Genomic DNA, 14,438 nt, shown 5'->3' with positions numbered 1-14,438 from the left:
AATTAATAATATTTTTTTATAAATAAAAAATGTTAGAAATTAAAAATAAAATATATTAGTATATTTAATTTTAGAGGTGAAGATGCACTTGCCCAATTACTATTCATTTCAGTTAATTACTATTCATTTAGATGGATTAAATGGATTTTGAGCAATCTCATTTTTTAGGGGTGAAGTTGCTCTTAAACTCTATTGAGCCCACATTTCAAAAAAAAAAAAGATTTGAGTCATTTATATGTTTCACACATTTTTGATAAATTGAAAAAAATAATTTAACACGAGTGTTTGAGTACAACTTAGGGTTTAATGAATTTCTTCTTCACTTGTACATGACATTTTAGGTTTGATCTCATCAAAAAGCAAATTTGAAACATATTATTACTAGACCATGATAAAGTTTTAAAATCGATTATGGTTAAAAACAAATTTGTTGCATAACTGTCGCTTCTTTGCAGAAGTGCTTTTAAAACCCGAAAAGAATTTGATCTAAACCGCCCTCAACTATTTCAAAACCACTGTTCAAAATCTCTTTGAATACAAAGTGACAGAAAATGCGAGGAATGGTGGTAATGTAGTAAATGGATCGCTCCCAATCCGAACAAGATGGCCACCAAAAGCAAAAGCAAGACCACCACTTTATGGAAATCCCAGAGTTGGACGACGATCCCTTCACGGAAGAAGACCTTCAAGCCATTGAAGCCGCATTCGAAGCTGCGACTTCCTCTCTCCCCAAAAAGCGAAGCTCCAGTCCAGAAGACGACGGCCCCGACCACAAAACCCAGCAACGCCGCCAGTCCCAGAGTGCCCGACGCCGACTGCCCAATTCAGTTCTCGCTCTCCAGCATCCAAACGCATTCCTTCTCTCGCCTTGCCGTCAAGGTCCGTCGCCTCACTTCCATTGTCTGTAAATCTTGATATTTCAGTGTTTCTTTTTATTGAAACCCTAAATTAGTGTAGAGGGTTAAATCTGTTTAAACATGGCGTAGGAAATGTACCGAATTTACAAATTAAATTTTTGGAGTAGGAAGGCACCTGTCAATTGTCAGAAATCAGTAGAAAATGTGAGTTTATGTTTATCAGGTAATGAGCTTGAGTGTTGGATTTGGGGATTGCAGATGAGTAGGAAAGTAGCATAATGGCTTTAGTTTCGACATTTTGTGCTACACCGCAGTAACTGAAGTCTGTGTGAGACAGATTCTAGCTAGTCTTGTGAAGCAGGGGAGGCTACAACACTTGTTCAAGATGATTGAAAGAAATTGGAGTTCATGAAGTTGGTAGTACTAGTACAGTTCGTACTTCGTACAGAGGAGCTATACAGCGGATTAGTACGAATCTATTTTTGAAGTGTTAGCCCAATTTGCTCCTCACTTGGGCCATGTTAGATTTCTATGAAATTTGACCTGTCCACGATGAAGCATCATAATATAAAAATGTCAAATCTGAAGATGACTTTGTAGTTTGAGTTTGTGGACGTAGCACAGGTAGTAGAAATGTATTGTGGGGGTGGGGACAGTCATAGGATCTGCAAGCAGAGAATCCTAAATAGCGTTATTAGATTCCAACTTCCAAGTGAGAAGAAGACAAATAAGAACCTAAAAGGTTAATAGGAAGACAGATTGGTGCTAGATGACCACCTAGAATTTATTTGATTTTGCCTAGATTGCAGGCAGGGAAAAAAAAAAGGCAACCTTATTGGAAGAACCATGCATGCATAAGGTCTTGCATGATGAATGATTGTTGTTTCCTTGGTGGTTTTGGTAGCTAATGCTCATCATTTTACTTGCTAATTATTTATCTTATCAATTATATGAGCTTGGCCATATGGATTTATCGTCTTCCATCGTAATTTTTATTATATGCCATATCTTATTATATCAAATTATATTTAGGTCTTGACTTTTGTTAGATTGTTGTGTGGTTATTCTATTTGTCTAACACTTTTTCTCATACAACTAGATACTCAAATATTGAAAACGCATTTATAGTATCGCTCAGAAAGATTCTAAAGTGTCCAAATCATTGTTAAGAGACGCCCTCCTACCAACTGCGAAACTGCATGAATTTGCATGGATGACTTTACTACCCAGTCTGATGGGACAACTGAAACTTGGCTGTTAATTTTCTCTTGCTATAGTTGCGAGTCGTAACACGATCTATGATAACAGTCACAGAATTTGTGCAGAAATCCTTTCCTGTGAGAGTTATGACGCTTTTGATAGATTTGATCCTCTTCAGTATCCAAGCCTTTACTGCAAGTGGATTGTCTTATTGCCTGTTATGTAACTCTTGAAGCTTAATTTAAGGGGAAGCTTTGGTTGGATTGTTTTGGGGTAAATTACATATATGGTGGTTAATTGCAGGATGAACTATATTTTAGGGTTGTTTAAGAATCTCCTGATTGGGTTTGAAGGTTCTCACTAGGAAAAATTCCACCTCAAAAGGGATAAATCGGACCATCAAACAAATTATGTAACAAAACAATATTACCTTGATACTTGAGCAAGGGTTTTTAACAATTTGACACTGTTTCAGTGCAGTTAGTTTTAGGATTTGGCATGATCCTTATTTTTTCAAATGTAGTTGGGTGGAATTATAATGACAATCAAAGGTTTTGCCCACTTTTAGTGCGTTTTGTTTGCTGGCAAATGTTGTCTGCGCATAAACATTTGATTATCATTTCCGAGCATCCTTTTTGATATTTAAATTAGTTAGTTTTTCATAATACTGCAATATCTATTTCCTCAAGCAGCCAATGCAAGGATGAAATATCCCGTGATGATGTTTGGAGGTGAGATTAAATATAGCAGAACTGCCGTTGAAGTAGAGAAAGCTGCCTTGGAGATTTTAAAGAATTTTCAAGCAAAGAAAAAAGCAGTGGGTCAAAATGCAATTGGATTTGACATCGAGTGGAAACCCACATTTAAAAGAGGTTCGTAGTTCTTTTAGGCATCATATGTATTTATTATGATTTTTTTTTGGTTTCTTGATAGATTTGTCAATTCTTTCTGTAGTTCCATCATGAAAATAGAATTGACTCATAAATCACATTGGCTTGAAGATATAAATTGATAAACCTGAATGTGGCAACCTGTTTCTGTCTCTCTACCATATTTCCTCCCTTTTCTTATTCAAGATGTTTATTTTCAAAAACCTAGTCTCTGTCTTCTTCAGCTTCCCTATCCTACTTTTCATATTGTTAAAGAATTCTACAGCCATAGGCCAAGGAGGAAGAGAATGGTCACAAGGGAAAATAATCCCACAAACAAGAGAACCTCCAGTTTTATTTAGTTAGAGCCAGCACAAATGCTGAAGCAAAGTTTTTATCGGTTTGGCCTTGATTGCAACTCCCCCCCCCCTCCCGGGGGGGCCTTGAAACAGTGACATAATGGATATTTTAATGACTGTAAAAGCAACAGGGGGGTTCCGTTACCTTTGATTTATTGTGTCTTTTAAATGGAAGGGGAAGGAGGGTTTCTTTTGTGTTATACCTTATGTATTTGATGAATCATGACGATAATTCCTCTGGAAGGCAGAGGGGTTTCCTGAACCCTTGCTATATTTTATGCATTTGAAAAATGATGGATTTTTCAGCAAATACTAAGAATGTTTAGTGTTTTGGCTGTTGATGATTCATTCTTTTTATGTACTCTGTAGGAATTTTCCGTTATTTCTTTTAATAATCGCCTCATTTCTTGTTTTGATCATAACTCACCCTATATATTGTAGTTGTATTCAAGATTGATGATGATTGTCCAACCTCATTTCATATATGACCTACAAGAGTGGGTCGTCAAAAACACAAATAGATTTTCTTCTAATGAGGAAAGGAGATCGTATAACTTGTAAGGATTGCAAAGTTATACCAGGAGAGAGCGTGGCTAATCAACATCGCTTGTTGGTGATGGATGTACATATCAAAAGAGTAAGACAAAAGAACAAGACTTGGAAGTGCTCAAGGACTAGATGGTGGAATCTAAAAGAAGAAAAACAAGCCATTTTCAAAGAGAAGGTAATCACCCAATGTGTGTGGGATAGAGAGGGGGAAGCTAGCCAAATGTGGGATTCCATGGCTAGTTGTATCCGAAAAGTAGCAAAAGAGGTATTAGGAGAGTCCAAGGGCTTTGCCCCACACCAAAAGGAATCTTGGTGGTGGAATGAGGAGGTACAAACAAAGGTGAAGGCTAAGAAGGAATGTTGTAAAGCCTTATACAAGGAGAGGACCGATGAAAATGGTGAAAGGTATAGAAAAGCGAAGCAAGAGGCGAAGAAAGCTGTCAGAGAAGCTAAGTTAGCGGCTTACGACGATATGTATAAACGACTAGATACCAAAGAAGGAGAGTTGGATATCTATAAACTATCTAGAGCAAGGGAAAAGAAGACAAGGGACCTAAACCAAGTGAGGTGCATCAAGGATGAGGATGGAAAGGTTCTTGCTACAGAGAACGCGGTTAAAGACAGATGGAGAGGTTATTTTCATAATCTCTTCAATGAAGGACATGAAATGAGTGCTTCTTTAGGGGAGTTGAGTAACTCAGAAGAGTGTAGAAACTACTCTTTTTATCGTCGAATCCGGAAGGAAGAAGTGGTTGTAGCTTTGAAGAAGATGAAGCATAAAAAAGCAATAGGCCCAGACGATATACCAATCGAAGTGTGGAAACTTTTGGGAGAGACAGGTATAACATGGCTCACTGACCTTTTCAATAGGATTTTGAAAACGAAGAAGATGCCAAATGAGTGGCGAACGAGCACTTTGGTGCCTATCTACAAGAATAAGGGCGACGTACAAAATTGCATGAACTATAGGGGTATTAAGCTAATGAGTCATACAATGAAGCTCTGGGAGAGAGTCATTGAGCATAGATTGAGGCAAGAGACACGGGTTTCGGACAACCAATTCGGGTTCATGCCAGGGCGCTCAACCATGGAGGCAATCTATCTCTTACGAAGATTGATGGAAAGATATAGAGATGGGAAAAAGGATTTACACATGGTCTTTATAGATTTGGAAAAAGCGTATGATAGGGTCCCAAGAGACATTCTTTGGAGGATTTTAGAGAAGAAAGGAGTACGAGTAGCATATATCCAAGCTATAAAGGATATGTATGAAGGAGCAAAGACTGCCGTAAGAACTCATGAAGGACAAACCGAAAGCTTTCCCATAACTGTAGGATTACATCAAGGCTCATCCTTAAGTCCTTACCTTTTTGCGTTGGTAATGGATGAGTTAACAGGACATATTCAAGATGATATTCCTTGGTGTATGCTTTTCGCAGACGATATAGTGTTGATAGATGAAACTCAGGAAGGGGTAAATGCAAAGCTTAACCTTTGGAGAGAAGTGTTGGAATCTAAAGGTCTTCGCCTAAGCCGATCAAAGACAGAATATATGGAGTGCAAGTTCAGTGCAAATGGAGGCCAAAACGAGTTAGGGGTGAGGATCGGAGATCAAGAAATACCAAAGAGCGACCGTTTTCGTTACCTAGGATCTATCTTGCAAAAGAACGGAGAATTAGATGGAGATCTCAACCATAGAATACAAGCTGGATGGATGAAGTGGAAGAGTGCATCCGGCGTGTTATGTGACCGCCGTATGCCACTGAAGCTCAAGGGAAAATTTTATAGGACGGCAATAAGGCCGGCGATGCTGTATGGCACAGAATGTTGGGCGGTGAAACATCAACACGTACACAAAATGGGTGTAGCGAAGATGAGGATGCTTCGTTGGATGTGTGGGCACACGAGAAAGGATAAGATTAGGAATGAGGATATCCGGGGTAAAGTAGGAGTAGCCGAAATTGAAGGAAAGATGAGAGAAAATCGGTTACGGTGGTTTGGACATGTGCAAAGAAGGCCTACTGACGCTCCGATTAGAAGATGCGACTATGGGACAGAGGTTCAGGGCCGAAGGAGTAGAGGAAGACCTAGGAAAACTTTGGAAGAGACTCTAAGAAAAGACTTAGAGTACTTGGATCTAACGAAGGACATGACACATGATCGAGCACAATGGCGTTCTAAGATTCATATAGCCGATCCCACTCAGTGACTTGGATTTTCCAAGTCTCCAACCGAGAAGTTTTCCTCACTCGGAAAATTAAGGGAACACTACCCCAACCTACATGCTCCACTCAGAAAGCTTCAACATACAAGCTTCAACAAAAGAAAATTCAAAGAACTTAGCGAAGAAGGCTTTGGTGTATCTAACACAATACGTTGAAATGAAGGAAAGCTTATTTATTGATATCCCCGATAAGCTACAAATATGTACATATACACGAGTCAAAATAAACACACAAGAGGGAGCCTTCACAAAGGTTGCTTAGGAGAAGTCTCAGCAGTCGGTAGAGCCCCAGAAAGAGAAGGCACCGGAGGGGGATCATTTGGAGCCTCAGTACTGGACAGAACCCTAGAAGGAGGAGGCATCAGAGGTTGATCATTTGGAGCTTCATTACGCAGTACAGCCCCAGAAGACGAAGGCAATAAATGCCTTTGGAACAAACCCACAAATCTCTGATGATCAAGTAAAACCTGACCATCAGTTTCCTTCATCTGGTCAAGCTTCCTCTTCATGTTTGTAGCATAGTCATGTGCGAGCCGGTGCAACTGTTTATTCTCATGCTTGAGCCCTCTAATCTCCTGTTTGAGACTCATCACTTCAGCCGCCAATGATTCAACTTGGCGGGTTCGAGCAAATAGGCGTTGGGCCATATTAGACACAGAACCTGCACACTGAACACTGAGAGCCAGCGAATCCTTAACAGCTAACTCATCAGACCGTTTGGAAAGTAGTCTGTTATCTTTGGGAGTGAGAAGGTTCCTGGCCACCTCCGCAGCGGTCATATCATTCTTCATCACGGAATCCCCAACGGTAAGAGGACCAGTAGGGGAGACGAAGGATGGGCGCCATATGTTGTCTGGAGAAGGCGGGGCTGCCTCTTCAACAAGGTTCAAGTCAAAACGACGGTCGGAGGGGCCAGACATTTTCAAAGGTGTTGAAGAGAGAAGAGGTCGGACAAATCAAGATCTTAGAAGTGCAAGAATGAAGCTTCTACTGGTGGAGATTCAAGTGTGCTTTGGAACTTAATGCCAGCCCCTATAAAAATCTGCACTCGACGGAGCTTCAGAAATCGAAGAGGCGCCTGCTCAGAAATCGAAGAGGCGTTTGCTTTCTCAAAAGCTGGGCTGCTTAGAGATCACGAGGGTTGATCTCAGAAATCGAAGAGGCGTTTGCTTTCTCAAAAGTTGGGCTGCTCAAAGACCTCGAAGGCTGATCTCAAAAATCGAAGAGGCGCTCGCTTTCTCAAAAGCTGGGCTCCCCAGAGACCACGAGGGCCGATCTCAGAAATCGAAGAGGCACCTACTTTTCCAGCCTTGTCAGCACCTGTCACACGCACACTCAGCTTTGCGAAAATTATGGGCATTCTGTCGAAGACTTCTGGGGAAGTAGAAAACACATGAATCTTACTGTTCAATCACCCACTTCCCACACGCAACAATAGCTCATGGGTACCACAGATAACTTTGCCAAAGTTCTCTGCCAAAGTTGAGCACGTGAAGCTTGCAGCTCCTACTACATCGCTCCCATAAATTTTGAAGGTCTAGCTACCATATTATTACCCACAAGGGTAAAGGAACAGTACCACTGCTGGATAATTGGAAAGTCCTTGTGTGTCAACCTCTGTGCTTCGTGGCAAGGTAGACTAGCAAACATGCCCAACCTTTACTCACATTCGAGAAAACACTCCCAATAAGATTGCTTGCTCCAAAATCGAAGAGGCACCGTCCTCCGAATCTCGAGAGCCAGACTCTCAACATGACTACTTTCTTAAAAATCGAAGAGAGGGTAAAGGAACAGTACCATTGCTGGATAATTGGAAAGTCCCTGTGTGTCAACCTCTGTGCTTCATGGCAAGGTAGACTAGCAAACATGCCCAACCTTTACTCACATTCGAGAAAACACTCCCAACAAGATTGCTTGCTCCAAAATCGAAGAGGCACCGCCCTCCGAATCTCGAGAGCCAGACTCCCAACATGATTACTTTCTCAAAAATCGAAGAGACACTGCTCCCCGAATCTTCGAGAGCCAGACCCCCAGCATGATTGCTTTCTCAAAAATCGATGAGGCATCGTTCTCCGAATCAATCGAAGAGGCGCTCGCTTTCTCAAAAGCTGGGCTGCTCAGAGACCACGAGGGCCGATCTCAGAAATCGAAGAGGCACCTACTTTTCTAGCCTTGTCAGCACCTGTCACACGCACACTCAGCTTTGCAGAAATTATGGGCATTCTGTCGAAGACTTCTGGTGAAGTAGAAAGCACATGAATCTTACTGTTCAATCACCCACTTCCCACACGCAACAATAGCTCATGGGTACCACAGATAACTTTGCCAAAGTTCTCTGCCAAAGTTGAGCACGTGAAGCTTGCAGCTCCCACTACATCGCTCTGACCAAGAAAGGTAAAAGAATAACAAAGAAACAACACTAACAAAGTTTAGACACATAAATTTTGAAGTTCTAGCTACCATATTATTACCCACAAGGGTAAAGGAACAATACCACTGCTGGATAATTGGAAAGTCCCTGTTTGTCAACCTCTGTGCTTCGTGGCAAGGTAGACTAGCAAACATGCCCAACCTTTACTCACATTCGAGAAAACACTCCCAACAAGATTGCTTGCTCCAAAATCGAAGAGACACCGTCCTCCGAACCTCGAGAGCCAGACTCCCAACATGACTACTTTCTCAAAATCGAAGAGAGGGTAAAGGAACAGTACCATTGCTGGATAATTGGAAAGTCCCTGTGTGTCAACCTTTGTGCTTCGTGGCAAGGTAGACTAACAAACATGCCCAACCTTTACTCACATTCGAGACAACACTCCCAACAAGATTGCTTGCTCCAAAATCGAAGAGGCACCGCCCTCCGAATCTCGAGAGCCAGACTCCCAACATGATTACTTTCTCAAAAATCGAAGAGACACTGCTCTCCGAATCTCGAGAGCCAGACCCCCAGCATGATTGCTTTCTCAAAAATCGAAGAGGCATCGTTCTCCGTATCTCGAGAGCCAGATACCACAGACCACTTTTTCAAAGTGCTCTGACAGAGTTAAAACATGTGAAACTGGCAGCTCCCACTACCGTGCTATGACCAAGCAGGGTAAAGGAATAGCATTACTACTTGTTAGGGAGACTCCTATATATGTCGACCTCCATCCCCAACAGACAGGCAGACCTGCAAAAATGCTCAACCCTTCATCATATCTGAGAGGGCACTCCCAACGAAGCCTTTCGAAATATTCAGCTTTCTTTCCCCCCGATATTACCTCTGCAAACAAGCTATACTAGAGCAAGAATATCTCATATCATCAGGGTTAAAAGCAAGAGTATCCCATATCATGCTTTTTCCCTGTCTTTTCCTTTGGCCTTGTTTTTACCTGCAAGACAAGGAGAAAGAGAGCAATCAGTCAGCACTTGGAATCAAGCTTCCAGCCAGGAACTGACTGCCTGGAACCCCTTACCTGATTACTTACCTGGCATTGCTCTCGAGTACTCATCTTCAACATCTTATGTTTCCAGGGAAGATTCCGCATCTGCTTGAGGAACAGATAGGGCAAGTGCGAAGGATACAAGGAAGCATGTGGAGACAAGCGTAACAGCACACGTGCCGATACATCCATTACTCTGTCAAAAGCAAAAGTATCTCATATCAGCAGGGTGGAACGTACTCTAGATTTGATGGACTTGTTTTGACCCTCAAATTCTTCAGTCGGCCTTATACTCTGGAGGAAACCAGAAAACCCTCCAGCTCAGTTCAAGAATAAGCCTGTGGAAAGTTACTTCTTCAAAAGCAAAAGTATCTCATATCATCTCTTCTCATTTTTCTTCTCTTTATCCTTCATGCTGCTGCAAGATGGGGAGAAGGTGAACAATCAATCGGAGCTCTGATTGCTTACCTTGTCTGTCACCTCTTTCAGCAGACCCCCTAGCTCGGCGACTTGGGGGACTCTTACTACATGGTTTGTATCGCGCTTGACCAAGCCTGAAACTACAAGTAAGCTTCAAGTGAAATTGATACATTACCTTGTGCATCTCCACCAATTAAAGATACCACCCCTGGATGGAGGAAGAGTACTTCCAGAGAAGATGCCACATCTACCTATGAGACAGATAAGGCAAGTCAAGACGACACCACACTCCGATACTTAGAAGTTTCGTGATTACGAGATCATTCTCCCACAATATTTCCTAATGTCATTTGTACTAAATCATTCACTTGTACTCACTAAAGGAGAGCTTGAACCTATGTACTTGTGTAAACCCTTCACAATTAATGAGAACTCTTCTATTCCGTGGACGTAGCCAATCTGGGTGAACCACGTACATCTTGTGTTTGCTTTCCTATCTCTATCCATTTATATACTTATCCACACTAATGACCGGAGCAATCTAGCGAAGATCACAAAAAGCGACCGTTTTCGCTACCTAGGATCTATCTTGCAAGAGAACGGAGAATTAGATGGAGATCTCAACCATAGAATACGAGCTGGATGGATGAAGTGTAAGAATGCATCCGGCGTGTTGTGTGACCGTCGTAGGCCACTGAAGCTCAAGGGAAAATTTTATAGGACGGCAATAAGGCCAGCAATGTTGTATGACACAGAATGTTGGGCGGTGAAGCATCAACACGTACACAAAATGGGTGTAGCGGAGATGAGGATGCTTCGTGGGATGTGTGGGCACACGAGAAAGGATAAGATTGGGAATGAGGATATCCGAGGTAAAGTAGGAGTAGCCGAAATTGTAGGAAAGATGAGAGAAAATCGGCTCCGGTGATTTGGACATGTGCAAAGAAGGCCGAATGACGCTCCGGTTCGAAGATGTGACTACGGGACAGAGGTTCAGGGCCGAAGGGGTAGAGGAAGACCTAGGAAAACTTTGGAAGAGACTCTAAGAAAAGACTTAGAGTACTTGGATCTAACGGAGGACATGACACAAAACCGAGCGCAATGGCGTTCTAGGATTCATATAGCCGACCCCACTTAGTGGGAAAAGGCTTTGTTGTTGTTGTTGTTGATAATAGAAAAATGGTTATACTTGTTTTCACTTTCATTCTATATTAAAGTTGAAAAAAAGACCCGAAAACATTGGATGGTGCAAGTCACATTATCAAACTTAACGAAATTATGAACGGAAATGTAAGAAGAAGAAAGAGAAAGTGAGCTACCTTGGGGTTGGGGTTGGGTTGGGAAGGTCTTGAGCTTGAGCAGGGACTGCGGGCGTTACAGACTGAAGAAAACATCGGAAGTTGCACTTCCTTCCCGATCTGCTTTTCGACATGTTTCTGACAAATTTATGTCTTACAAACCATTTCTATGTTGGATTTATCCAGTACAATGTGAGCTTTTTTTTTGTCTGATTCTTGTAGAGGGGTTCGGTTTAGTTTTGTGAAAAAATGCAACTTATACTTTGTGGATTGCTTAATTGGGAAAAAACTGCAGGTGTTCCACCTGGGAAGGCTGGAGTTATGCAAATATGTGGAGGCACAAGTTGTTGTTATGTGATGCACATTGTGCATTCTGGAATTCCTCGAAGTCTGCAGTTACTTCTCGAAGATTCTTCAATTTTGAAGGTGTGTAACATGTATTGTACAGACTTGCTGCATCTTGCCCAGATATATGAGATGTCTTTCTTTTCGTTTTCTTATTCTGGAACTTACATTATGTACATTATTCTTATATAATACCCGACACAGGTTGGAGTTGGCATTGCCAATGATTGTCTTAAGGTTTTCAAAGATTATAATGTATCTACTAAAGCCGTAGAAGATCTTTCATATCTAGCTAAGCGGAAGGTTGTTGAAGGTCTGCAGAACTGGGGTCTTGCATCTCTAACTGAGAAGCTCATTTGCAAAGAGGTAATCATTGTTTTTTCTCTGCCATCAAATATTATTTTGTCGCTTAGATTCACTATTCTCAGCAAAACTACTGAGCGTAAGGAATCCCAGTTGCATACTCCTAAACGATTCTCCTTTACTGGATCTTTTTGCTTGAATTGTGCCGGATTGTAACATAATTTTTTCCTTCCTCCATTATTTCACTTGCATTTGACCTGTATCTTTCTAAAATTCTCCTTAGGCTCTTTGTAGAATACAGTGATAAATTCATGTAGGAATTGCTGTTAATGTTTTCAAAACGTTGCAGCTTTTGAAGCCCAACAAAATTAGATTGGGAAACTGGGAGGCCAAGTTTTTATCAAAGGATCAGTTACAGTATGCCGCAACTGATGCTTTCGCATCATGGTACCTTTACGAGGTTAGTTGATCATCAAAACTTAAATTCTCTTAATCTGTGATCAAAGTAGAGGTTGTCGAAGACTCGAAACACGGGTGACTACTAAGCTGTCTCACTGTTAGGTGCTACTGAGCCTCCCTGATGCCGAAAAAGATACAGCCCGCAACCAGAGTGAGGAACTGCGAGCTGTGTCATTGTGAATGTTGAGAGTCCCTTCTTAGTGCAGGTCTTTGGACTTCCAAGACTTTGATTCATGCCGTTGGTTTGCCATGACATGGGATTAATTTCGCAACGGTAATGATGTTAAGCGGGAGGAGAAATTTTTTAGTATGCCCGGAACACGGGCACCTACAGGCTGTATCGTTGTCTGGTAACATCAGAGTTTAGTTATAAAAGATATGCATGATCATATAGTATCCTGATTATGCCTAAATGCCTTTTTATCAAACTTTTTGTGATCCATTTCTTCATCATCATTCCCAAATCTCTTGGAATATGAAAGTTTCTCAACCGAACATTCCCTTAAAGAATTTTGTTTGACTACCCACGTCATTGTGTTGTACCTTTTCACGTATCATAATATAAGTGAATTCGTGTAAATCTTTATATTTGAAGACATAAAATCAATAAATTAAACATATTCTATGACATAAGTGTATTAGTAACTACGTAATCGTGTTATAATCTAACTGTATTCGTAACACAGTGGATTGAAGAAAAAACCGTAACCACAATAACAATACAGCACCTACGGTGAAACATGTACCTCATTCTTAGTTCACTTGATAACCAAGACGTGTACGATACTGATCATTACTGACCCCTTACAATCATATACAGGACAATTCCACATCAAAAGGTATAGTGTGCTCCAAATAGTAAACTTTTGGCGCTTAGTTTGATTTGTCTCCTTTTAAATGAGAACAATTTATATGACACGGATACCCCGTCATAATGATATTTCGTCCTAATGATAGTAAACTTTGGAGTTTGGTTAGATTTGCCCTATTCAAATGAGAACTTATATTACACAGGTATACTGTTATCATGACGTTTCATGTCAATAAAACAAAAACATATAGCATCATTGCCATATATGTCTTTCTTTTTCAAGACACATATCATGTTGGTACATACGTTTGACGAAATTTTCTTTAGTACGCACCAGTGTAAGTTTGTTAAACTCTTGACTATTAATATCTTGGATCAAGTGCCTAAAACCTCCAAACTTTTTAGTGTCATTTCAAATTGGTCTCAACCATTTTAAACATTCTAAACAAGTGCCGACACTATTGAAATATCACGTTCGTTACGTCCTAGTTAAATTTTCTATTAAATTAACAAGGGTTTACTTTGTTTCTTAAATCAATAGAAAATCATGGAAGCATAGCCTTGACCAATTAATTGTCACCACCACCTCCATCAGGCCATTACCTCCAAACCCATTGCACAACCACAACATAACCCAACAACTCAAGTCGCCAACATTGAAAAGAAGGCCATGGAGGTTACTGAAATGGTATAGACTGCCTGATGCGACCACCACTGTCTTCACCGTCCACAAAGAAGAACTAGAAACTTTACGAGTTGAGAATTGAGGAATGAGGAAATCATATGAGCAGAAACAAGCTCTTCGAAACCCTATTTGAATTCTTAACCCTTTTCTTTATTAGAAGATTGCCCTCCTGCTATAATTTCAATTTCGGGATATTTTTTATTCAATTCATTACATGTTGATCATTGAGTTCCATATTATATAATTTATGTGTGAGATTTAGATTTTGAGTCAACTAATATTAACGTTGACTATGATATACTCAGTTAGTGGGTTTTGATTATAGAGGTTGGGATGGGCTTTTTGTGGTCGTAGGTTGAGCTTGGAGGGGGGGGGGGGCCTTGATATTTCCCGATCTTCATTTTTCTTCATGTCTTTTTTAAACTTATTTTTATTATTATTGTCATGTAAGCTAAAAAGTGGGATTCATTGTTGCAATATGTACATTTAACATAAAAATTAATTGGACTTGATGTGACATTTTCAATAAATTTGGTACTTGTTTGAAATATTTAAAATGCTAAAACTAATTTAGAGTGACATTAAAAAATGGGGTGTGCTATCCACACACTCATTTTTACTTTTTCCACACCCCTTGTTA

At 40.6% G+C, this 14,438-nt stretch overlaps 1 protein-coding gene across 1 annotated transcript; it reads left to right on the top strand.

Moving 5' to 3' along the window:
* The first annotated feature begins 468 nt into the window (after nt 1-468).
* On the top strand, nt 469-12,829 carry LOC126618700 (3'-5' exonuclease). The gene is made up of 6 exons (XM_050286841.1): nt 469-879; nt 2,750-2,929; nt 11,491-11,621; nt 11,745-11,906; nt 12,193-12,303; nt 12,405-12,829. The coding sequence occupies exons 1-6, from the start codon at nt 579-581 to the stop codon at nt 12,480-12,482; spliced, it is 963 nt and encodes a 320-aa protein (XP_050142798.1). The 5' UTR covers nt 469-578; the 3' UTR covers nt 12,483-12,829.
* Nucleotides 12,830-14,438: the final 1,609 nt, after the last annotated feature.

The sequence above is a fragment of the Malus sylvestris genome, chromosome 4 (genome assembly GCF_916048215.2).
Source record: "Malus sylvestris chromosome 4, drMalSylv7.2, whole genome shotgun sequence".
Taxonomy (NCBI): Eukaryota; Viridiplantae; Streptophyta; class Magnoliopsida; order Rosales; family Rosaceae; genus Malus; species Malus sylvestris.
The sequence above is the reverse complement of the archived record's forward strand: the minus strand, read 5'-3'. Positions and strand labels throughout refer to the sequence as shown.

Bases quoted from the DNA above. Each gene is read 5' to 3' on its own strand.
- LOC126618700 (XM_050286841.1), top strand. From the start codon at position 579: ATGGATCGCTCCCAATCCGAACAAGATGGCCACCAAAAGCAAAAGCAA. The intron at 2,930-11,490 runs GTTCGTAGTTCT...AAAAAACTGCAG, and splicing joins GAAACCCACATTTAAAAGAG to GTGTTCCACCTGGGAAGGCT. The intron at 12,304-12,404 runs GTTAGTTGATCA...TCTCACTGTTAG, and splicing joins CATCATGGTACCTTTACGAG to GTGCTACTGAGCCTCCCTGA.